A 25,022-nucleotide genomic window follows, 5' to 3' on the forward strand; every position below is an offset into this window, starting at 1 on the left:
AAATAATAAATAAATAAATGAATTAATAAACAGAATTCATTAATACGGCTGGATGTTTACTGACGTTGTTCCAGTTCAAGTACCTCGCCTGCACTGTGAAACGTCCAGAGTTAATTCAACTCTTAACAGATAACCATGGGCGGCAGACATTTGTGTTGCAGTATACCACACACACACACACGTGTGCACGCACACACACACACACACACACACACACGTGCACACGCACACACACACACACACACATTACAGGCATACACATACACTGAACAAAATATAAACATAAAAGGAAGGCTAAGTATCAACTCAATTTACGTTAGTGAGAAATAATAAACATATTGAATTTTAAAAAATAACTTGGATATAGACAGGAAAATAATGTAATACTCAAGGGGGGAATAAGAATGAAATAGAAATTACAGGAATGAATCTTCATCAGTCTCTCATCCTCACAGCAGCCTTCAGAATTTCTGTCAAACCGTTCGTGTGAGTTCTCCCTCTGATTAATCAACGCCCACCCTTTCAAGGCATTACAGTTAAAGCCAAAAGATCATTTTCCAAGACGTCTTACAGTACGCTTCCCTTTGTTGTCTTTTGGATATTGAATTTGTTGTCATTTCAAAGTGATGTGGACAAACAGACCCGAACAGCGGTTCAGATAGTAATGGCAGTGGGAGGAGATAAGCGCTTCAGTGTGCAGAAAAACCCACTCTCCGCACATTTCCACACCTACTAATATCTCTGTGCAATGTGTCAAAAGAATTATGGCACATTTATTTGAATATGGCATTAGTGTACAGCGGGGCGGGGGTGCAACATATTTCTCTGCTCTACTTACTCACACACACACACACACAAAATAAATAAATAAAATAAAAATCAACAAGCAGGAGTTCAGCCTGGCAGCAGAAAGGATGTTCTCTGCTTCCCTTTGTGAGCGCAGTGGTCTCCGGAGTGTGCGTTGGGAGCTAATGCCTCTGTTCGCTGCTGCTTACAAAATGCCGCAGTGGCTCACGCTCGTGTGATGCTGAATCATAATGTGGGAGGTTTAGTAGGTGTCTCGTTGTCTGGAGGATGGGGGGGGGGGGGCGGGTGTGTTGAGGTCTTCCCTGTCCCACCATCACTCTGATACTCTTTGCGTAGAGGGAGACTTTGCTGGCTGCAGACGGGGGGTGGGGGTGTGTTTGGTCTTCCCTGTCCCACCATCACTCTGATACTCTTTGCGTAGAGGGAGACTTTGCTGGCTGCAGACGGGGGGGGGGGCGGGTGTGTTTTGGTCTTCCCTGTCCCACCATCACTCTGACACTCTTTGCGTAGAGTGGAGACTTTGCTGGCTGCAGACGGAGGGGGCGGGCGTGTTGTGGTCTTCCCTGTCCCACCATCACTCTGATACTCTTTGCGTAGAGTGGAGACTTTGCTGGCTGCAGACGGGGGGGTATCGATCAGGCCCGGTTTGGGTACTGAAATGAACGGGTGGTGATTGATGGCGCAGTTTAAGTCCGGGCGCTGCTCTCCTGTGCAGAGGGGTGGCTGAGGACACTCGGTGCGTCGCCAGGGCAATGACCCCCCCAATGGGCATGGGAAGGGGTTTGGGGGGACGTCACATGAACCCCATCAAAGGGGGAGCGAGGGGGGGCCCTCAAAATGCTGCCTGGTTTTTATTTAAACACCACATGCACCCCCACTAAGCCCCCCCCCCCCCTTATGCCCAACATCAGTACCCAACCTCACTAGTGCTCTTTTGGCTGAATGGAAGCAAATACCCACAGCCATATTCCAAAATCTACTGGAAAGCCTTCCCAGAAGAGTGGAGGCTCATATAGCATGAAATGGGGGGGTCCAGCTCCATATTAATGCCCATGGTTTTGGAATGAGATGTCCAGCAAGTACATATATGTGTGGGTGTGATGTCCAGGTGTCCAAACACTTTTGGCAATATAGTGTAATTAACTTAATATTTCAGTCAATGTGCACTAAATGCTTCACCAGGTCATCTGTGTTGCTTAGTGCTTTTGAGGCAAGTGTTCTTGGTGCCTTACACAAATGGCATGTTCTGATATGTATTTATAATTATAAACAGGTTTTTTAAACTGGTTGTTTTAGGGATCTCTAGGAACTGTTGTTACAAGAATGCTTGATGAATCATTTGAGAATTTAGGCCCAGCTCAGTTGAATCATCAAAAACTGACTTGGCTTTGAGCAATGAGTTCGAGCGCTCATTAAATTTTTAGTGACGCAGTTCTATTCATCACTCGGAGTTAGGGGAAAAATCGCACTGCTGTGAGAATTAATCTGGGCGCTGGCAAATCAAAGACTTTTGTCCTAATAAAGTAGATTATATATGCGTGTGAGAAGAAAGTGAATGAGAAAACGCTGCAGTTGCATGTAGATTTTTTATTTATTTTTTGGTCGGACGACTGGTACACATGGCTTCCTGTTTACAGTGGAAAAGCGGTCGGTGAAAGTGAGCGCTGAGCAGCGCTGCATGTTGGATGCGTGTGGCTCAAACATCCGTGTAAAAGCTGAACTGAACAGATGTGTGGCAGCCGCAGTCTCTCGTCCGGCACCGGGGAACCTCGCCAGAACACGTTCCCGGGTTTTGAAGTAGTGAGGGCGTCGCCAAAAAAGGCTTCCAAGAAAAAAAAAAAAAATTTCCTTTACATCGCGTAGATATTTTCCGTTACATCATGTAGTAGGGACGGTGGTGGTGACGTGTGCCGGCTCCTGCAGACGGGGCTCCACTTCGCAGCGTTCATTAAATGCTGCGTTTTTGCCTGGCCTCTGAATCTGTCTGGCTTGACGGCTTTGTGTTCTGAAAGTGACAGTCGAGCAGGTTTGTGAAGGCCTGGTTCCACCTGCTTCTGTACCATGGCTCACCCAAGGAGGGCGTTCCAGCCACGCTGATTGGCTGGAACAGGCCCAGTACTACCAGCTGGGGGGGAGGAGGGGTCTGTGGGTTTAGGAAGGTGGCTGGACGTCTCGGTACTACCAGCTGGGGGAGGAGGGTAGGGGAGGGGTTAGTTAGAGGTGAGTCTGTATACAGCTGGGGGAGGTAGGAGGGGTTGGAGTGGTGACGTCTGGTACTCACCAGCTGGGGGAGGAGGGTAGGGGGAGGGGGTTAAGTTAAGGAAGGTGGCTGGATGTCTCCATGCCCCAGTGGGCTGACTACCGCTGCTTCTGTAGATGGGGAGACATTATAGGCCTGTAGCATTCGGGCCATATGCTTCTTCTCTAATTATCACTGGGGTCATGGGAGGTTTTTGGGGCAGAATGCACAGGCTGTAATACAACACAGCACACAGCAGTGCTGGATAATGGCTCTCTGTTTATCCCCCAAGAGGAAACAAAAGAAGAAGAAAAATCAGGTTGAGGTTCTTTCTTTAACTGTGCAAACACATATCTCTTCACCTAAAAAATGGCGGGGTGGGGGTCGGGGAGGGGGGTGAGTCCACATTAACCACAGCTTATATAATTAAGTGCCGCACACTTCAGTTTTCACTCACTTAAAAACATAAATCATTTCCTAATTGCTGCTCGGTAGTGTCAGTGTTAGCTATGCATTAATCAGCTAATTAACGAAGTCATTGATCAAACTGTGTTCGGTACGGCAACGCTGGTGAGGCCGAATGTTGGCGCGGGGTCACTGTTGAGCCCTGTTGTGCGCAGTCTGTGTGTTGCTGTCCCGCGGCTCACCAGCCCAGTCAGTGGCAGTCCTCCTGTGGTCTGAGCGCTAAGCTACCAATTTCCAGCTCCATCTCCATTTGGATGTCTTTTTACGGGAAAATGGGCTGCCTTCGCGATAACAGAGAAATTCCTCATGAACTGGAACAGGGGGCTGTATTGACCGTCAAGCCGCACAGAGATAAAGTGGTCGTTTGCTGTTCAGACTACAGCCCCCCCCACCAACCCCCCTCCGGCTGATCTGTCTGGCTATGGGGGCCAAGGGGTTGGTGTCAGTCCATTTCAGGAAATGGCCAGTTCAGGAAATGAATGAATTGCAGTTCGACTCACTAATTGTAAAAAATCCTCATGAGATGAGGTGGAATTGAACCCCAACATTTTTGAAGGGCTTGAGCTTTTTTTGAAGGGCGTGAAAGCCACAATTTTTTTTTTTTACCAGGTGGGGGCCGCTAGTCTGTGTGTGGGGGAGTTCTGATGGGTGTGGCAACCGTACGGTTAGGGTTAGGAATGGGACAGGACAGGGGAAATGAACGCTACGTGTGCAAAAGCCCGGTCCAAAAAAAAAAGAAAACAGCTGTGTGCTTGAGCAGAAATGAGGCCTGTGTGTGTGCTGCTGCTGCTGCCCCTGGGCAGGGCAACACGGCGATGGCTGGGGCAGAGCAGCTCGGACACGTTGGGTCTGAGGAGGCGAACTGTCCCGCATCTCTCTCCTGACGTGCTTCCTGCGTCTTTGTGCCCGGGGACATGAGCGTCGCTCTGCTTCTCTGTGTGCTAGCATCGCCCAATCAGAGGCTCACGTGCGTACGGTGGAAAAGAGCCAGGAGGCCAGATCTGTTCCGCAGGACTGAAGCGCTCTTTCCGGGCCCGTCCTCTGACCTGAAGGCCCCCTCTCTCTGTGGACGGAGGTTACGGTCGCCGCTCTCAGACGGATCTTTTTTTTTCGTTTTTTTATTTTTTATTTTTACTTCCTGTCGTCCGCGTTCTCCCTCGCGGTGTTTCTGCTGTTCGTCTCGACGCTCGTCTCCGTAGAAACGGGCCTCGAGCGGAGGCTCTTAACGGCTGGACTGGAGGCGCCCAGCTGTTCAATGTCAGCACCCCCTATCCCCACCCCCCCCCCCAAAACACATCTGACACTCACGCTCAGCAGTAGCTGGAACACGCGAGCAGATTTCGCTTCTGGGAACGAGCGTAAAGCCAGGAGCGCGTTCGTCTGAAAAGTGTTCTTTCCATTCCTTTTTCTGAGTGATGAGGTGGTGGGGGGAGGAGGGGGGGCAGGAGGGGGGGGCGCGTCACTGCATCCTGTAATGTCTCCGTGTTTATACTGCCGGCCGATAAGCACGGCTCTCGTCCTGTGGAAATTCGGGAGGTGGGGAGCGAGGCGACGACCGGCGGCGGCGGAGGAGAGGAGAGGAGGAGGAGGAGGAGGAGGAGGAGGAGGAGGAGCGCACGTCGGGTCTCTGCTCTTCATCTCCCGTCGTCCGCGATGGGGCCGCGGCCCCCGTGACGGCTTTGGCCCCCGTCTGGCCGCCCGTCCCGCAGGAAGGGCCTCCTCTTGCCAAAAAGGCACTCACGCCCTTTCACTGAGGGTGCGGAGGGAAAAAAAATGACGCACTCGGAAAGACGAGGGGTCCGCTGTCTGCGGGCGAGAGCGAGCCGAACGCACTGCACCTGCGACGGGTCGTTACTATGGACACCCGCCCCTCAAAATGAAGCGCAGCTCCGAACCACGTCTCCGTGGACACGGCCCCATTTAATCACCCTGAAAGAAGACGATCTGCCCCTCTCAAAAGTTTCAAAACCACAAATTGCTTTTTGATCTTGGCAGGGATTACAAAAAGAAACAAGACAGGACAGACAGGAGTTTGTGTCCTCATTGGTGGATCTCCCTAGTGGATGTTCTATTGATACTTAAGATGAGCTACTCGTTCGTTCAGCCATGTGCCAATCAAGCGAGTCGGGGAGGGTTGCCAGTTTTAGCCCCGCCCCTCTCCTCTCAGTTGTTTACAGTTGAGAGGATGGGGCGGAGCCAAAAGCTGATTTTTCCCCCCCGTCGTTCCTTCGCCGCGTCGTCCCGTCATCCCGAGGTCTCGGCGGCGTTCTTGGCGCCGCTCGGAAAATACGGCCGGAGAAATACGGCGCGCCGTTAATCATCGCCTCCTGGGCCGCGCGATTAATTTTCGGGAAGCCGGACGCGCCTCGTCTCGGAACGCAGACGGAGCGAGCGAAAAACCGGCCGTCCGCAATATCGCTAACGACACCGCGCTACATGACGGGGTTGTTTATGCCGTCTGAAGCCGGGCTGACGGAGGCCCAGCCATGCTGAGCTCACCGGGGGGGTGGGGGGGGGGGAATGGAAGGGGAGGGGGGGGGCAGCTATGGGATTACACTGCCTGAGGGGGTGGACTCAGAGCACGGTTAGCTGGGCACAGCAGGAGCGTCGCTATAGGGCTAGCTGCTCTGAATCAATCCCTCATTCCTTGGCTTTCGCTGTTCATCGTAGCGCAGTCTCTCCAGCGCTGCTGTGCATTTCTAAGGGCCTGATCATCTGCAGTATGGGTTTGTGTGAGGGGCTTATTTTTCCTGAAGGGCAATTGGGATCGTAGAGAAGTGGGGGGGGATAGATTGTGATTGCAAAGGGCGGCTGTCTTTTAAGCAATCCTGCTGCAGCCAAATGGCCTCTTTGGCTGTCTCAGGGCAGGGGGGCCTACGCTGGTGCTGATCTGCGCACGTGCCCAGTAGGTCAATGACACAGGTAACTCTGCTCACCTGGTTTCTGGGGTGTGAATTGCTCCCTGGTGGTTTTGCAGTGAATATCCCCTGAGGCTGAGCAGGACTCTGGCCTTAGACCACTTTATGCCCGTCTGAACGAGTTCTACAGATTGCAGCCACAGAAGCAGCCTCTCCGTTTGATTGGCTGGCACGGCTGGCCACATTTCCAGGATTGGGTAATAGGCTCCGTCCAGCTCGGTGGCCTCCACGCCGCTTTTTTACGGCGCTGCAAAAGAAATAAAAACAACGAGTTTTATTTACTGCCGCTGACTGGCGAAGTGGCTTCTCGTGTCTGAACAGCAGACGCCGCGACGCGCTTTATCAGACGCGGGGCGGCGGCCACCGCGACCTTCAGAGGGGCCCAAATAAAAGCGCTGCGTTAGCGCTCCTCCTGCAGCGAGGAGGCGCCGCCAGCCTCGCCGAGACGGAGGAGAGAGGGAGGAGGGAGGAGGGAGGGAGGGAGGGAGGGAGGGAGGGAGAAGGGTCCCCAGGGTTCTCTCTGTTTCACCCGCACCCCCGGATGCTCACGGGAACGCGAAACCGAACTCCGACCCCCCCACCCCCCCCACCGCAGGATAGCAGTGGTACGATGTGGAAACGGCGCTGAGGTGGGTCGGGAGTGCGGGGGCGAAGGATGGGGGGGGTGCTCAAATTTCGCTCGCTCACCACCTTCGCCATCGCCCTTCTCTTTTGGCGAGGGGGGGAGAGAGGAATTAGAGATCCCTGTTTTTCTTTTCGCTGTCTCTCTCATACTCCCCCCCCCCCCCCCTCCCTGTGACACTGATAAGACAGGGAAGAAGAACCTGTGCAGGATACTAGAGATGGGGGGACAGGAATGGGGGTGGGGCAGTTTGGGGGGGGTGGGGGGGGCTGCTGCACACAGCCACACAGATCGTGCTCCTCCAGTGTGGAGGGGAAGAGGGAATATTTTAGCCTGCAACCCGTATCTCTGTCATCTTCTGGCATGTTCCAGCCCTCTAAAGATGTCAGCACAGAGGCCCTCATCTACTTCTAAAGTAAGATCAATGCCTCTCTCATTCTGTCTCTAACAGTCTCTCTCTCCAACTCTCTTTCTCTCACACACACACACACACACACACACTCTCTCTCTCTCTCTCTCTCCCTCCCTCCCTCCCCGCGTCCACACAGCTCCGAGAAAAAAAAAGATAAAGATGTTCTAGTTGGCCTCTCCCCTCCTGTGAAGTGCAAAGGCTCATGGGTACAGTCGCTGTCTGACATCTGTTTAACCCAGTCGCTGGAGCCGGAGTGCTCGGGCAGGCGGGCGGGGCGAGCGAGCGAGCGGGCGGGCGAGCGAGCCGCCAGCGTTGTTTATTAGCCCTGTCAGCCGCTCAAATCGCCCCCCCCCCCCCCCCCCCGTCTGGATCCCGTTAAAGAGGGATTTGCGTTCATCTCGTGGAAAAAGGCTCGTGCGTGTTCATCCCTAACCTCCCCCCACCCCAACCCCCGGCCTTCAGCCCCCCACCCCTCCCCCAAAAAAAACCCCAGAGCCTCCTGGCCCTCACCTTCAAAGCCGGCCGCATCATGGAAATTTGGCGGCGGGCCCCAGACTCCAGCGATGCCGGCTGCAGTGTGGAGTCACTACGCCCCCCCTCTCAGTAACGCCCCCCCTCTCAGTAACGCACATCTTTTAGGATCCGTCCCGCCGCCCCGCGAGGGTCACGGAGAGACGCGCTCACGCTGCTCTCTTTGGGAATGTCTTTCCTCTCTGTATCCCCCTCTCGCTCCGTCTTTCCATCACTCTGTCTGTCTCTCGCTCCGTCTCTCCATCACTCTGTCTGTCCATCTCTATCTCCCTGTCTGTCTGTCTCTCTCTCTGTCTGTCCTTCTCTCTATATCACTGTCTGTCTGTCTGTCTGCCTCGCTATATCTCTCTCTCTCTCTCTCTGTCTCTCTGTCTCTCTCTCTCTCTCTCTCCTGCTCTGCTCCAGGCAGTTTGTACTCCGCCCGGGGGGGTTAGGGTTGGGGGGGGGCTCTTCAGAGGGGCCGACCCTCCTTTTCCGCCAACTCAAACGGCTAAACGGGGCCTCGTTAGGGCCAGCGGGGGCCCTCGGTTTTACCGCGCGCTCCGGAATGCCCCGCGGCTCCCCCCCTCCCCCCCAATCCCACCCCCCCCCAGACACCTGTGAGCGAGGGAGTTTACCCACCTGCCTCTGCGGCGTGCTTTCTGCCGGGGAAAACAAAAAAAACGCCTCTGCGGTTTAGTGATTGAGCTCTGGTGACCCCGGGCACTGCCAGACGCGCCTCTCCCCCCCCACCCTGGACGGGGCGATGGAAACGCAGCGTACAGGAAAGGGAGTGGTGGTGGGGGGTGGGGGGGGGGGGGGCAAACCCGTGGAAGGCACGCGATCCGATTGTTAAAAATACGGCAGAAGAGAGCGGATTCCTGTAGATGTGTGGTAGTGTGATTGCACACACTCTCCTCTGAAGCCGAACGGTTTTATACACGGGTGCACTTACAAAAATAAATAAATTAAAGGATGACACAAATAAATGTGCAGGTCATAAAACTTATTTCCATTGCGGGCATATTGTATGGATAGGCGGGGGGAAAAAAAAGTCATAAAGCTTATTTCCATTGCGGTCCTACGGGCAGGCAGAACAAGTAGGTATGCACGAGAACGTAATGTACATCACAGTGCGCTGAACATAAATTAAATTATTAAACTACATGGAAAAGGGTGTTAAAAATAGCCTATTGAATGCGCTTTTCCAAAGCAGATATTGTGAGACAGCGGTCCATGTATTTTGGGCCCTGGTGAATGATCCACAGAGTAGTCAAATCTTTTTCTTTTCCTGAGTACTCTTACAAAGTTTGAGTTATTCTGGACAGACGCTATGAGCTTCCAGTTTTTGGCATTTCTGCATCGTGGCATCAACAATTGTCATTTTTGTGAAGGCATCTCTGTTTGGAAGGAAGTAGTTTTCCTTTGAAGGAAATAGTCACCATCCTTTCTAAAAAGGCTTTCTTCCTAAAAGGCAAGGAACATCTAAGGGAAATAATGTGTTATACATACCCACTCTAAATAATAATGTTAACATGAGAACACACACAAAAAAAATCCGTTCCAAAAACAGGAGCAGTGAACAGTAAGATAATAATTCATAAGGACCCTGCCAGCCCTCTTAATATAACTCAAATTTGGTGCAAGATCTGAGATGTGCTCCACCGCTGTCGTCAAATCTCTTCCCTTTACTAAACAATTTGATGGATTACACTACACTCATTGGCCCCTCTTCCTCTCTGCCTAGTTAATCGTAACTTAATCACGAATAGGTTAGCGTTTAACTTACTTCAAAAGAAAAATCTTACTCAATACGGGATTTCCTCCGCAAACCCTGATGCTATTAATCAGAGATGTGCCATGCTTGCCATGCTGTCTCGGCCTCGAGACATAACTCAGCTCTGTGCCGGATACCTGTGGTGCGATCTCCGCGCGGTAGAAGCAGGTGCGCGCGGCTGCGTCCCATCATCTCCAGTGGAGAGCCGTTGCTCTGCCGAGGGCCATAGTGACAGAGAGGACCCTTGTCTCAACAGGAGAGTGTTTGACATTCACCAGATGATCCTCTTTCAAGCACAACGTGAGACCAAATGTATATACATAATCGCGTCTTTGTTCCTGTCTCTAGCGGCTCTCTCATCCTCCGCGTGCGCCTCTGGCTGCACGCGCACCTGCGTGGGTTTTTTTTTCTTCTTCTTTTTTTCTGGATCCACCTGGAATACGGAATCTGTCAGCTCTCTCTCTCTAAAGAAGATGTATTCCTGCCCCCTTGACAGTGAGTAAATGGGACTTGGCCGGGCTCTGTTTGTTAAGTAGTTGCTTAGAAATGAAGCCGCTTGTTTTATCTGCGGTATCAGCCGGAAAGATACACTGCTTACACAAGGGGATTAGTTAATAGAGACTTGGCAGGTGACTACACAGCCTTCTCCAGCTCTCCTTCAGCCGCTCACCAAATCTCGTTTGACAGCTGTGCTTGGCAAAAAAACGGCGGGAGGTGCGCGTGGGATAGGGCACTGCTTGCGTTCAGCTGTGCCCTAGACTGCTAAGATTGCTGTATTTCCACAGTCATAGGAGTGGGCGTGTTTGGCTTTAACTGACGCTTTTTAAACTGTGCCCACCAATCGGAGCAATAGAACAGCGGAGTGACGTTATAACGCGCTGTCAGAAATTCCGCTAACGTGAATTTTTTTTCTGTCCAAATGGAGCGTGGGGTTTAAAAATTATCCGTCGCAGAACTGTAAGGTGAAAAGAGTCGATGTTTTAAATAAAGTACATGATCAGCAAGATAACAGCCTGTACACACGGGCCATTTTCCAGACTTTTTTCTGTGACTTTTGTAGAACTGATGCTTGTTCATTCACATTTGAACTTAAATTGATTGAGAAACATGGAGGTCTGTAAAATAGCATGATTTCATTTATTTAAAGAAAACCTGTCACCTCTCTTGAAGTAAACAGGAACAACAACAAACAACAAATCCATTCAAAACGGTTGTATTTGTTATTCAAGTAAACAATTTCACAGAACTTGAACATTTTGACACAAATTCTGCATTAATTTACCCAGGAGATGATGCCCAAATATAATTTAATTGCACAATTTGTCTCTGAAAACAGTAGCGTACGATAGCTGTCAGCCGTTTAGCCACTTTATGTCATTTTAGGTACAGTACAGAGCGGCTGTTGAAGTTGTGGTTCTCTTCTGCACCGTTTTTAGATCGCAGGCCAACAATTAAAGAGGCAGGCTCTGCGCAGCACGCGGAAAGCTGTCGAGGAAGTGAAAGCGCTGGAGAGTTAGCGAGTTTCTCGGGGCAGACGTGGAATTGTACACACATTAAACTAGCTCTTACACTGTACAGAAAATCGTTCATTGCTACGGCCTAATAAATTACAGTCCTCCCTGAATTTATTCACCTGTCCACAAGACCGGAGGAATTTACTTTATTTTTCCATTCAGGCTTCCAGAATTGTGAATGACACAGTTGTTTTTAAAAGGCGCATTAACATCGGTTACTCAAATAACTCCAATACTAAGGAGTGTTATGATATGGGAGGCTTGTGGCTCGTGGCGACATTCTGATCCCACCAGTCAGATTCTGACATCTGCTCCAAGGGACATTCTATAAAAATAAAATAAATAATATTTTTGCAAATATTTTCACTGCAGCATGTTTTTGTTATCCGAGACACTTTTTTTATGTCGAGTCTTTGGAGCGTCAGCGTCCGGGCTAATGCACAGTCCTCGGATCTTGGGGTGGTGCCTTGAATGATGGGAATTAAGACCAAACGTTTGTTTGTGGTGTTGCAGGTAGAAAGCCTGGGGTTACTATGTTGGATAGTCTTTATTTTATGTATTTAAAAAAATAACAATAATACAATGCAGAAGAATTGCAAACTTATTCTCAATGGCGAACGGTATTTTGCACAGATTAAATGTGTATATAGTTCAAAACAGACCCCGGTTCGGGCTGTGTACGAGCTCCACGGTGGCCGCCTGCTGTTTTTTTTGTGCACGGTGCGGGTCCAGGGCTGCGTTCGCTGTCGGTGCTGTTAAAGGTTAAGGGCGTCTCGGAGAGAGAGAGAGAGCTCGAGGCGCTGACTCACTGCAGACAGCGCCACGCCGCCCACTGCGGCAGGAAATTGGCACGTGGGCACAGAGGGGTTGTTTTTTTTTTTTGTTTGTTTTTTTTTTCGAGAGGATGATAAGGAGGACCGGGGCCACTGGTAATTTGGCAACATTAATGGCGAGCGGGGAATCGTAATGAGTTCTAAGCGGGGCCTGGCTGGTCCTGGGCTGTCAGCCTCCCTCGGACCGACCCGGGTTCAGAACCGGAACGCCTTTCCAGAGGATCACCAATCCGATTCGTCATAACGCGGCGCTGAAGAGCGAAGTTTGCGTGTTTCCGCGTCTGTTTATGATGAAAGGCTTTGTCGTGCCTTGTGCCGCTTTTCAGCCACGGAGGGGATACGCCTCGCATGCATTTTCTTTTTTTCCATGAACACATTTCCAATATTTCAGCCAAAGAGAGGTGGAAATATTTTTAGACTAGGGGCATTTCGCTTTAATGTTCCCGATGTGGCTAAAAATAGCCCAGCGCAGCATTCTCGAACAGGGCCTTGCACGCGACGCGTGCTCTCCACAGTATTGATTCCCCTCATCAACGTCCTGTCTAGAAAATTAATCTGCGTTTGCCCGAGAACCTGTTTTATGGCAATTTAATTGTCGATAGTCGTTTTTGCTTTTAGAGCACTGGCTGTCTCAGCACAATTTTGATGTTTTGTTCGGATGTAAATTTGTCCAGTGAGTCATTTTTAAAGATAGTTTTTTTAGTCGTGACGCATTTCTTTTAAATATGAGTGCGTTCGCCGCTGTTGGGTTTTTAATTTGCATCCCTGTCATGGTACTGTAGCACTACTGTCTGCTGCTCTTTAGATCCACGACCCGCCCCGAAGCACAGGTCATGTTTACATGTAAACACAACATCACAGCGCAGTTTTAAAAGAAAATAAAATGAAGATCCTCAAACCATTTTCATCGTTGGGTGACAGCAGCTCATTGCTCAGGCTGATGAGCTGTTGTTTACATAATGAAGGAATTAGGCGAGTATGTAGATGTGTGAGGACAGGACAGAGGCTCATGTTTTCGGTGTGTGTGTGTGGGGGGGGGGGGGGGGGACGGGGTGACATTTTCTCATCTGTCCTGAGTTGGGGGGGGGGGGGTCAGTCGGACCCCAGGGAAGGTCAGCGTGAGCGAAACCGCTACCTTCCTCTAAAGTGGCCTTGATCTGCGTAACCACGGTGACCTCCCGCGCACTCCCCCTCGCCGGCCGCGCGGATCAGCGGGCGCCCGCGCGACACCCCGGCGCCTCGCGGCCCGCGGGCACGGTTACCATGGCAGCGGCCGAAAGCCATTCATTTTCGTCGGGGGGGGGGGGGGTGGGAACGGGGTCCCAGTCGCCGCGTTTCGCCGTGCGGTTCCTGACGAGTGACTCTGCATTTCGGGCGGCGGCGGCGGTGTCAGCCGGCACCGGATGAGTTCTGTCGAAATGTTTTCAGGCAAAAGGAGGTGTTAAAAGTATTTCTTCCTGAGCAGGACGTGCTGCTCATTAGAGGTCAATGAGAGAGTGAGTGGATGTGCAGCCTGCATAAATGTGTGTGTTCAAGTACAGGTATGCATTTGCGTGTGTGTGTGTATGTGTGTGTGCGTGCATGTGTGCGTGCGTGTGTGTGCGCGTGTTGCACCTTTTGGTATGTCAGACTTCGTAAAGAAAGGTGAACACAAATCGATCAGTATTGATCTATGGTCTTCCCCCATTAGCCACTTTGCGGCTCTGTCTGGTGCTAATGAAAGAGAACGGCGTTGAGGGTAGCCGAGCACAGGGAGCTGGGTTCCGACAAAAGAGGAGGAATGTTCAGGTGTAGTGCTGGAGTGCGTGAGAGCCAGGTGTTCCTCACAAACACCTCGCCACCCTCCATCTCCGCCCCCAAGCACGCACAGGACCCAGCTGATTACAAAGGCACTCTCCTTTTCCCTCTCCTACCATTTTTTAAAACTCAGTGGCACCTGCGAAGGAACCTACGACGCTGCCATTTTGATTGTGGTCTGTATATAAGTGTCTGTGTTGAAGTTTCCGAACATGTGCCTCCAAGCATTTCCCACAAAATCGATCAGGCTCATTTATTAGTGAAAGGGAGCAGCGCTCCGGTCGACCTCCCCAGTAAGATGCAGAGTATTTAAAAGCAGATGCGCCCCCCCCCCCCCAAACCCGTTTGTTTGAAGCGTTCCATAATTCAAAACGCAGCTGTCATAATTCATGCGGCGTTGCGTACCGATCGGTGGCTTTTGGCCGTTTTATATTTCGTATTAGTGTGATGGAAAATGACTGGTGTTGCTCAGGTCCCAGGACTTGAGGACTTGGAGACTCCCAAGCAACAGGCCAGTGAAGCCTCTGCACCTGATTCTCACCTCCACTTTGATGCCTTTTACAGCTACTGAACAGCAGACTTAACTGTATCCACTCTTATCAAAAAGAAGTGTACTTAGAAGTATGCCTTAAGTACACTTTTTCTGAATTAAATGTGAGATGATGCACTTAACGTGCCTTTACTTTCCGGAAGCACACTTGGATCGAGGTTTAATGTGCACTTAAAGTATACCAATTTAATTTAGCATACAAAGTAGTTTTAGAAGTGGTTCATAAATGATGTAATTAAAGTAGGCTATAGTTGATGAAATTTTTAGCATGAAATTTTATCTTACATTTAAATGACTATTTAAAATGGTTAGTTAAAAATGAACTTACGGAAAGATGTGTGTCTTCATTTCGACAAGTTTACACTGTGCATTAAAACGGTGGTATGACATTGTCATAAGCTGTTATTAGCCATTATAATGGCTGATGAATAACAGGCATTAGGTCATTATTATGGCACTGTTATGTCACCTTGGTGGCATATAGTTCCAGTGAAGTGTTAGCTCTCTTTGTTCTTCCATTTCCCTGCCTCTCTGTATCTCCTGCCTCTCTACCACAAGCCCGCTCCCTCTCTCTCTCTCTCTCTCTCTCTCTCTCTCTTTCCCTTGTGCAAATTATTTCTCATTTCGGCCCATTTCGCCAGCAGTAATTACATAACAAAGACTAAAACACTACAGATTGTGCGATGTGTTCATCCCGGGTAATTTACAGCAGTAATTTTCTCCCTGCTCTCGGTAGCTGAAGCCCTGCGTTTGTTGTGGTCAGGAAAGGTCGCGGAGATGCAGCTGAAAATGGTTTCGTTTTCTTTGAAGCATCCCAGAGGCGCTCGACGAGGCGCCGCTTCGCGCCGACGTTACCAAAACGAGCTTCGGCTCTTCCCCCCCCGCGAGCAGGACGTTCGCGTACAGAACCGCAGGAAAAGCCGCAACCCGTTGTAGTGCAGTGCATTGTGGGTATGTGCTTTTCATTATGCGCGTGTGAAGGTCACGTGTCGGACGCAGTTATGAACTGAGCTCAGAGAAACCGCAGGGGTGGACCTTCGGGGGGGCGGGGGCGGGGGGGGAGATGATGTTTCCAAGTACAGACTGTGCACACATGTCTATACATGTGAAGGTTAGATGTTTTATTTGTGCATTATTGCTGCTGCACTTGCATACTGCCCATCTGAAACGACACAGTTTATCTGTATGTTACTTTCGTTCTACTCCTGGTCACATTCAATGCTCACGTTTTGTAAGTTGTAAGAAATCCCTTGTATCGTCTCCAAATTTACAGGGTAGTGCAAAAAAAAAAAAAAAAAACTTTTATTTTTCATAATAGCAGATCCCCCCCCACACACACACACACTTGTGTCACCAGGGCAACGTAATCCTCATCAGTCCCCAGTTCAGATTCAAATGAGTTATATCATCACAATGCAACGAAATGTCAAAACACTTTGACGAATGCTGTCCACTGTTCGCGGTGTCCTATTAATCAGAACATGGAATCGGTAATGTCTAGTGGCGGAGGACTGTGGCTACCTCGCAGAGCTCCAAGAAGTGAACTACTACGGGGAAAACGTGAGATTAAAAAATGTTAAAATTTTGCTGGACTGTTAATGCGACAGGTGTGCATATACGTTACTGTGGTTTTCTCTGGTTGTCAAATCTTCCTCATCTGGATTGAGGGGCTCTCTGGTGCGTAGGCAGGACTGTGAGGATGTGATAGAGGCGTCTGATGATTGCTCAACACGCTCTTCTTTCGACGCAAAAAGATTTGGCGTCTCTACATTTCCCCTCTCCCCTAGGGGATGCCGTTGATCCTCCATCTGACAGGTACAGAAACAGAGTCATTTCTGATTACATTTTTAGGGAAAAGGAAACAAAACAAAACAACAAAAAAAAACACAGGCGAGAGGAAGTAATTCATCTCATGCATGCGTGAAGACTTTCACTCGCATTCTCTCTCTCGCACTCTGTTTTTTTCCCGTCTATCTCCATCTCGTTCTGTGGTTATTCTGGAAGGCTGCAACAGTGCCCTCTAGTGTTTGAGCGCCTCCTTAACTCCTCAGACTGGGGACTGCCAGCTCGTTCATCTGTGCACGACAGGACCGGTGCCCAGATGACTGAGATTTCCCTCCACAGATTCCCTAATTAACACTGGCACACGTTTACCGCCTCAGCAGTCCTGCGTCACCCCCGCTCCCGGTTGGCACAGTTTTGGGAGAAGATAGCCAAAAAACCCAGTTCCCAGTCAGCCATCAACACACACTGCCCCCTCAACCACCCCCCCCCCCCCCCCCCCTTATGCCTCTCCTCCACCCCACCTCAGTTGTCCTATACAGCTACTCACCCACTGGAATTGAATGTACTTGAAATTATATTGCAATACATTTACTATCAATATACTGCAACACTTCACAATATACTAATCGTTGTTACTCAAAAATGTTTCACAATATAAATTCACTGCTTTGACCTACAGTAGGCTGGCATTGTTTTTAGCACATATATAACTGCACATATTTGCAGTATATTGCAGTATATTAGGCTCCTGTGTGGGTACGCACCTGTACACAGGTGACCGGGGGGAAGGGGGGGGGGGGGTGGAGGAAGGGGCTGGAGAAGCTTCTGCTCCCCGTAGCGACTGCGCCCGCCAATCTCCCCGTCCGTAAAAAAAAAACCCCAAAAAACTCTCCTTAATCCCGAACGTGAAATTCAGCGGCTTCTTAAACAAAAAAGGGAAACGACGTGTCGAGTTTTTGAAGCGCTGAACATTAATCGTGCCGGGATGTGGCCGCTCGCCGCCGCTTTTCGCTAGCGGATCGAGGAACACTTCCCTTACGCGCTGCGTTGCATTAATCAAACACTCCAGTGTTTTCGCAGAACTGCCACAGTGAAGTAGTCTGTCTTTAGTGCACATTACTGGGACTTCTGTAGTGAGGCTTATTCTTTGGATAAAAAAAAAAAAATAGCCACAAGAGAGACTGGGAGGTGGAAATGTATGAAATATAATGGCTGTGAATGTACAGCGGCGTCCTCTCTCCCTCTCTCTCTCTCTTTCTCTCTCTCTCTGCTCCACGCGCTCTCAGGCTCTTGACCCCGCTTATTGACCCCGAGTTGTCAGTCAGAGTGGAGTCGCGCTCGCCGCCGAGGCGTTTGACCGATTGGACGCCGGTGTTTGTTTCGACGCTCATCTCGCGGGCGGCGATGTCTCCCCCCCGTTAGAGGACGGCACCCCCCCCCCCCCACCCCACCCCCCGACCGCTTCGTCTGGAATATAATTGCCGCTCGGTCTTGCCGGTAGAGCTGAGGTGTTTTCCCAGAAGGCCGTTCAGTGAACGGTGCTTTCTCGTACGCCGCTCTCTCTCTCTCTCTGCGCGCTACATTATTTGCCGTATACACGGTCCTCTCTGCCTGCCTGCGGGCTGGTCTGCAGTGAGTGGTCTGTAGTGCTGGGGCGAGAGTGGGGTCTTGGATGCTTTTAGTTTTTTTTTTTTTTTTTGCCCCAGAACAGGAGAGGCAGGGAGAAACAGAGAGAAAACCCTTTAATGCTGGAGGTATGACTCCAGTCAGTGCGCCTGAGCAACCAGCTATTACAGCTAACTGTAGTCATGAGCACACACAAGCCCACACACTCAAAAGCACAAACATGCACTAGCACACACACAGTCGCACTCTGGCACACACACAGACACACACACAGTATACATACACAGGATCTTACATACACTATCACACAGCCTACACCTGAAAACACACAACTCCACACATGCTCACACGCATTGACATGTACACAAACGCACATTCTCACATACGAACACATGTAACGACATTCATACTAACATTTGCATACATGTACACACACAAACACACACACACACACACATACAAGCTTCCACATACACTGTCAAACCCAAAACACAGAAGCACCCCGAGACAGAAATAAACAAAAGCACATCTCAACATTATTATTATTTTTTTTAAAACTAAAAAATAGCACTGGAGCTGCGAATGAATCCTCGCGCCACCCTCGGCACCTCCGGCCAGTTCCAAATCCCTCTCTGTCTGATTCTGAGAGCGCGAGGCTCCGCGCACCATCTGCCCCGTGCCTGCGCAACAAATCATCCGAACAGTCGAGGTCTGCGGCGTCTTTTTAGAATTCAGCGCTCTCCCGCAAACTTGCCATTCTCGTCTCTGTTTGACGCAACGACGTTTCTGTCGCCGACGGAGAAGTTGTTATTATCGTGCTCGGCGTGCCGCGTGTTTTATTAGCGCGGAAGCAGCCGCGCTTAGAGAGATGCCCTGGAGAAAACGCGCGGAGGAGCGATGTTTATGAGCACAGACTCCTAGAAAAGCAGCACTTGGAGCTCGTGCTTTCTAACGGTGCGAGTTGTGCTAGCCATTTTTGCTCTATAAACACTGTAGTTCCTTTGCTTGATAGATATGTGGTCGTGGTGCAAATCCGTTGCTTTAATACTTCAATTTAGTTTCTGGTCCCTTTTCCGTGCCGATTGCTGCAATTTCAAAAATGTACATTTATGGACTTACAGTATCAGTGCTCATCAGCTTTCACAACTGTAAAATTGCATCACTCTTGCTTTTTTTAAAAAGAAAATGAAATATCCACCCCTTTCCCCCAATAGTTTAATATTTCTCCCCTTTGTGTCAAAATAAAATTAAAAGAAAACCTCTGTTCTGCAACACTGAGCTATAACCTACTGTACCAACCCTTTATGCCCTGTCAGTCGTGATGATATTCCTCGCTTGGGCGGTCAAAAATAAATTAATAAAATATTTGCTCAGAAGTTATAAATCCATCTTGTAATTGTGCTTGTGTGTCTGTGTGCATGTGTGTGTGTGTGTGTGTGTGTGTGTGCAATGTGTGCATGTGTGTGTTTTCCATTTTTCATTTGTGCTTTCTGGGTGCTATTTTAAAAGCCTTAAGCTCCAGGGACAGTCAGCTGTAAATGAGGAATGTAATTATGTTTATCGTATTGAGACGTTTTTGTTCGAGGATTAATGTGAATAATCAGAAACCTTTCCCCTGTGCCGGAGAGCCACAGCACCTTCTGTGAGGTAATAGCTTTGGATGGATTTAATGTCTTTGTAAGTAATACTCATATATAATATTTCAATAAATAATTTATCTTCTTTGCATTTCCATTGTGTATGCCCTACTTTATTGTGTAATAGGAGTTTTGCTAATGCTGCTGTAAGCTAAATTTCAGAATCTATTTCATTAAAGTAGAGTAAACTCTACTGCAAAAATGTATATAGAAAAAAAAATCCCCATAGGGCACATGCAACTTAAAACTATTTAAGTAAAATCCATTGTAGTGTTTGTTTATTACTATGTAATAGATGAAGACCAAGACTAAAGAGAGTCATACTGTGTTATGTTATATTGTTTTTTTTTAAAAAAAAGGAAAACGTGTATGTTTAATAGATGCAAGGTTTAAGTGAATTTATGCAACCAAACATCCAGGGCATTTATCATGCATAAAAAGATGTCTTCATGCTTTCCTGCTTCTGTTTCTAGAGTTGTATTCTGTAAAATGCATGTCTTGAGAGGATATGTACAGGCGGTAGGAGATTAGGCTGAGCTTATGCTGGAGGGCATATCACCAGCGAGCCTAATTAGGACGCCCAGGCTGGGAAAGGTGGACCTTCAACCCCAGCCTGCAGGGTGTGCTGCCTTTGGCTTTAACCTTAAAATCAGTAGCCAGTGTAGGCCCCAGAGACCAGGTGAGGGGCGGTAACTGTAATCAGCCTTTTTAAATGAGGAGTGGCAATGAGAAACAGCGCCCCCTGCCGGCCCCTCCTGGGATCACGCTTCGTATTTGCTCGAGATATCTGGTGGTGATTGTTACTTTACTGAGCGGTATGGTTTGATGGATTGTGTTTTCAGTAGTGTCTTCAAAAAATAATAATAATTTGCAGACCACTGCGGTGCTGGTTGTGACTAATTCCCACCCTAATTTGGAACGGCCAGCTGTGTGGCAACCTCAGCGGCATGGGTGCCGGTTTGGGGGAGTGTGGATGCCCGTGGTTCTCCGCTGACCCACATGGTGTCTCATCTCTTCACGGCGCAGACTACAGCCAGGCTCGCACAGGGTGGAGTCAGAGGAGGACCTTTCGCACACGGCCTTAATGCGCATTTTTAGCGGCGATGGCGACGATCGCCAGTGGCGTGTCGCCCTGTGGAGCTCCCAGCCACAGCCGGCACAGCAGCGGCGTCAGACTTAACGTCACGAAGAACGTCATTTGCGTGATTATCGATGGCAGCCGAGGAGCGCCTGTGGACTAATCCTATCGGTTCCCTTTCAGGTTCATCCTGGTGTTCGGTTGCCTGGTCCTGTCCGTGTTCTCCACCATCCCAGCCCATCAGGACCTCTCCTCCCACTGCCTGCTCATCCTGGTGAGACCCCCCTGCTACCCCCCCCCCCCATATTACCCCCCAGTTACCCCCCTGTTCCCCTCAGAGCTCTCCTCCCACTGCCTGCTCATCCTGTGGACCCCGTTACCCCCCATATTACCCCCAGTTACCCCCTGTCCCCTCAGAGCTCTCCTCCACTGCCTGCTCATCCTGTGAGACCCCCCCCCCAGTTACCCCGCTTGCCCTCAGATTCCAGAGTGGGACCAAATATGATCTGTTAACTCTAACAGTGTCAGAGTAGAATTAAAACTGGTCATTTTTACTGTGTAGTTTCTTCAATAACCTCGAAATGATCACTGTCCAGTCTTCACACGCTCACTTTGAACTGTGCGTCCGGAGAGAGCTCCTTAACGATTTTGTTCCGTCCCGGTAGTGAATCAGGTCAGGTCACTGATACTGAGTCACCGCGGGCTGTCGTGAGTTCCCCGCTCTAAAGATAACGAACCGCGTAAACAGCGCGGCGCGCGCGAGCTCGACGTCACCCGCGTACGCAGTCGAGGGGGCGCACCGGCGAGCGCGCTGTTCAGCATTTCCGCCCGCTCCTCACATCTGCCGCTTCAGACTCAATCATCCAATTCGCAACTCATTTAAATGCTGAAACGAATTAGCCTGCCATCAAAACAATGGGCATCTGGTCAACGGGAAAAAAGAAAAGGAAGAAAAAAAAAACGTTTAATTGAAAATTTAATTTGCGTCACGGGCACGCTGCAGCGCCGGGGTTTGCGTCGCTCGCCTCTGCCCGACGAGGCCAATCTCGCTCGCGCATCCTCCGTTTCCCAGCATCCTCTAATTGAGCGTACTGTAACCGAGCTGCCGCGGACGCACGCGCTCTCGATTCGATTAGGGGCTCGAGCGATACCGAAATCCGTTTACCCCCGCGGCCTTTCGTCGGAGACGAAGTATCCCGCCGGGTCGTTTTGAGAGCCGGGCTCGCTCGATATCCCGCCGGTGACTTCTGCTTCAGCCGCTCATCGATTTCCGCGCTGTGCCGAAATGTCGAGAAGGACCGCGGGTTTCCAGGTCTCCTAGCGGTCACACGCGGTCGATGTCCTTCACTCGAAGCGTTGGAATTACATTAAAGGGAGGGGCTTCAGGAGGACCAGGACTGTAGTGAAGGGGGGGGGGTGGGATAACCCCCTGCCCCCCCCCCCCCCTCTAAAAAAAAGACTAAACGCATTGTTTTGTTCCTCGTTCCCAAAATTGCTGACTGGTATCTATCTATTTTCGTTTTCTTTGTTCTTGTATAACGGCGTGAAAGTTTTGCTCACACCCAGCGAGCGCACCCACTCGCTCAATCGTTCAGGCGCTAATGAACTGGCCAAACTCTCGGGCAAGCACGTTCTGGGCACTTCAGGATAAAACTTTTTTTTGCTGTCCCATAATGCACTGCACATGACGGTTGATGACAGTGGCCTTGGCGTTAGCGGAGGCGGTGACCCCTGAAGGGGCTCCCCCTACAGGTCAGCCACGTCAGTGATTAATAACCCCCCCCCCCCCCCAATCGTTAATTACAGTCATTAGGTCAACTAATGAACTTTCTGTTTCTGGCAAAACAGGCCCCTTGGTTATGCCCGTTTGAAAGCGCACGCACGAGGCGGGATCGCGTGTAAAACTGAAGTCATTGATGGAATGTAGCAGACATGTGGGCGAGCTTTCACATCACCCCCCCCCCCCCCCACACACACACACACACACACATTTGATTGATTAACTGATTGACAGGCTGCTTCATTGTCCGACTGATTGCTTTTTGTTTGTTTTCATTTGATTACTTTTCAACTAAGACTGCATATACAAACAACCATCATGCAAGATCATATCACTGATGTTATTTTACATGCATTGAAATCATGGAGGAAAATCCACTTTTTATTTTTTTATTTATTGTTGCAATATGAGTTTCATTATTTGGTTTTCTCTGATGGGTTTTACATGAATGTTGAATCCCTCCTTTTTTTAATATTGAATCAATGGAAATCTATGAAAGCCTGTAATCAGTAGCACCCTGGCCTTTTTCTGGCGCCTGGATGTTGTCAAGGCACTGAGAGAGTAACTCCCGAGAACTGCTTTCGCGTGTGTGTTTCCAACATCGGGGGGGGGAAGCTTTATGCGAGCGCACCGCACGCTGTTGAACGTTCCGACGCCTTTGATGAGGCCCGCTGGGACGCCGCCGCCGCCCACCGCCGTTTTTTTTTCGCGATAATGAAGATGGCCCTAATTACCCCGCGCTCGCTCGCTCGCGGGCGCTACGGTCGGGGGAACCGTCGAATCGATGCTCGCAGGGAACGAACCGCGCTGCGCCGCGCACGCCGGAGTTCCATTACTCCCGCTACGAAACGCTTCCCGCCGCGGGGAGTTCGCCAAACGAATTAAAAGCCGCGCGGCAGGCCGGCGGCAGCGAGTCTCGAGCGCGCCCCCTTTTACGGCTGCGTTGTAACGGCTCTATAAATAGCAAATTAAAGCGAGTCGTTAGCTCGCCGCCGGCGGCTAATAGGCTAATCGCGCGGGATTAAGCGTGGTCCCCCCTTTTTTAATGCATAATAAATCAGACTTTTTATTGGGTTCATTTATTTACAAAGTGTTTGTCCCGTCTTATTAAAACGCGCCGCGTGTTCGTCTGCACCGCGGTGTCGGGGACGCCATTTCTGAGGCGCTGCTGGGAGAGAGAGTATTTTAATCCTCGCTGCGGTCTCCGAACAGCAAGAGCGCAATCGTTCTTCCCAAAAAATCTCAGATATATATTGGGTCAGAATAAAATCCAGAGTGTTGGTCGTGCTTGGGGTCTCAGCAGTGGCGTAGGTTTTGTTTGAACATTGGGGGGGGGCATTAAGCGGGCGGTCTGGCCCCACCCCCCCCCCCAGGAAATTTTGAGCGTCAAACACTTAATTTCCTGCATTCTGGTGAATTTTTATGCACCAATTTGTGCCTTTTCTGCATGAATTTATGGTGGAAATGCTTCTTTTATGTTTTTATTTGGGGGGGGGGGGGGCAAATGCACGTGTACTAAATATTGACGGGGACGTATCCCCTGCGTATCCCCCCCCGAAATCTATGCCTATGGGTCTCAGAGTAGTTACGCGTAGTAGTGGAAGGGGGGGGGCTACGGTCGGGAGGATAGTCTTTTTCTCGGCGAGGTGACTGCTGCAGTTTGCTGCGGGTGGGCTCTGGAGCGAAACGGACGAGGCGTCATGGTAACGAGCCCGTTTCACAAACAGGATGTGACATTCAAAACCGGAGGGAAAAACATTTGAGGGAAAATATTGGTTTAAAGAAAATTACCAAAAAAAAAAAACAAAAACCCCCCCCAAAAAAAACATTTAAAACCACAGCCCTTTTGTTCGCAATAATGTTATGTTTCTGTTCTGCTTTCTTGGGGGGGGGGGGGGGGGAGTAGGAGGAGGGGTAAGAAGAAGAAAAAAAGAATTGGGCTAAAATGTAACTCAGTGCAGAATGGGGGTGAGTTCAACTCAGTGCAGAATGGGGGTGAGTTCAACCCAGTGCAGAATGGGGGGTGAGTTCAACTCAGTGCAGGATGGGGGGTGAGTTCTACTCAGTGCAGAATGGGGGTGAGTTCAACTCAGTGCAGAATGGGGGTGAGTTCAACTCAGTGCAGAATGGGGGTGAGTTCAACCCAGTGCAGAATGGGGGTGAGTTCAACCCATGCAGAATGGGTGAGTTCAACTCAGTGCAGAATGGGGGGTTGAGTTCAACCCAGTGCAGAATGGGGGTGAGTTCAACTCAGTGCAGAATGGGGGTGAGTTCAACTCAGTGCAGAATGGGGGGTGAGTTCAACCCAGTGCAGATGACCTTATATAGCGCTGTATAATGTAGGACACATGAAAGCGCATTGAAAGGAAAGCTTCCCCTGTGTCTCTGTGTCTCTATGTTCTGCAGGAGTTTGGGGTGATCGTGGTGTTTGGTCTCACTCCTCTTGTCTCTGTGTCCCTCAGGAGTTTGGGGTGATCGTGGTGTTTGGTCTCACTCCTCTTGTCTCTGTGTCCTGCAGGAGTTTGTGATGATCGTGGTGTTCGGTCTGGAGTACATCATCCGCATCTGGTCCGCTGGCTGCTGCTGCCGCTACAGAGGATGGCAGGGTCGCCTGCGATTCGCCAGGAAGCCCTTCTGCATCATCGGTAAGATCTTCAGAGGGGGGGGGGGGC

The 25,022-nt window shown here is 50.0% G+C and overlaps 1 protein-coding gene across 5 annotated transcripts in view; it reads left to right on the forward strand.

Annotated features, from left to right (window-relative positions):
- Positions 1-25,022, forward strand: part of kcnq5b (potassium voltage-gated channel, KQT-like subfamily, member 5b) — a 138,122-nt gene that overhangs the window by 75,333 nt on the left and 37,767 nt on the right. For all 5 annotated transcript variants that reach the window (XM_064315866.1, XM_064315899.1, XM_064315880.1 and 2 more), the window contains exons 2-3: positions 20,754-20,844; positions 24,869-24,995. In XM_064315866.1, coding sequence (XP_064171936.1) covers positions 20,754-20,844; positions 24,869-24,995 — 218 coding nt within the window. The remainder of the gene's footprint in view (positions 1-20,753; positions 20,845-24,868; positions 24,996-25,022) is intronic.

Source organism: Anguilla rostrata, chromosome 2, assembly GCF_018555375.3.
Source record: "Anguilla rostrata isolate EN2019 chromosome 2, ASM1855537v3, whole genome shotgun sequence".
NCBI lineage: Eukaryota > Metazoa > Chordata > Actinopteri > Anguilliformes > Anguillidae > Anguilla > Anguilla rostrata.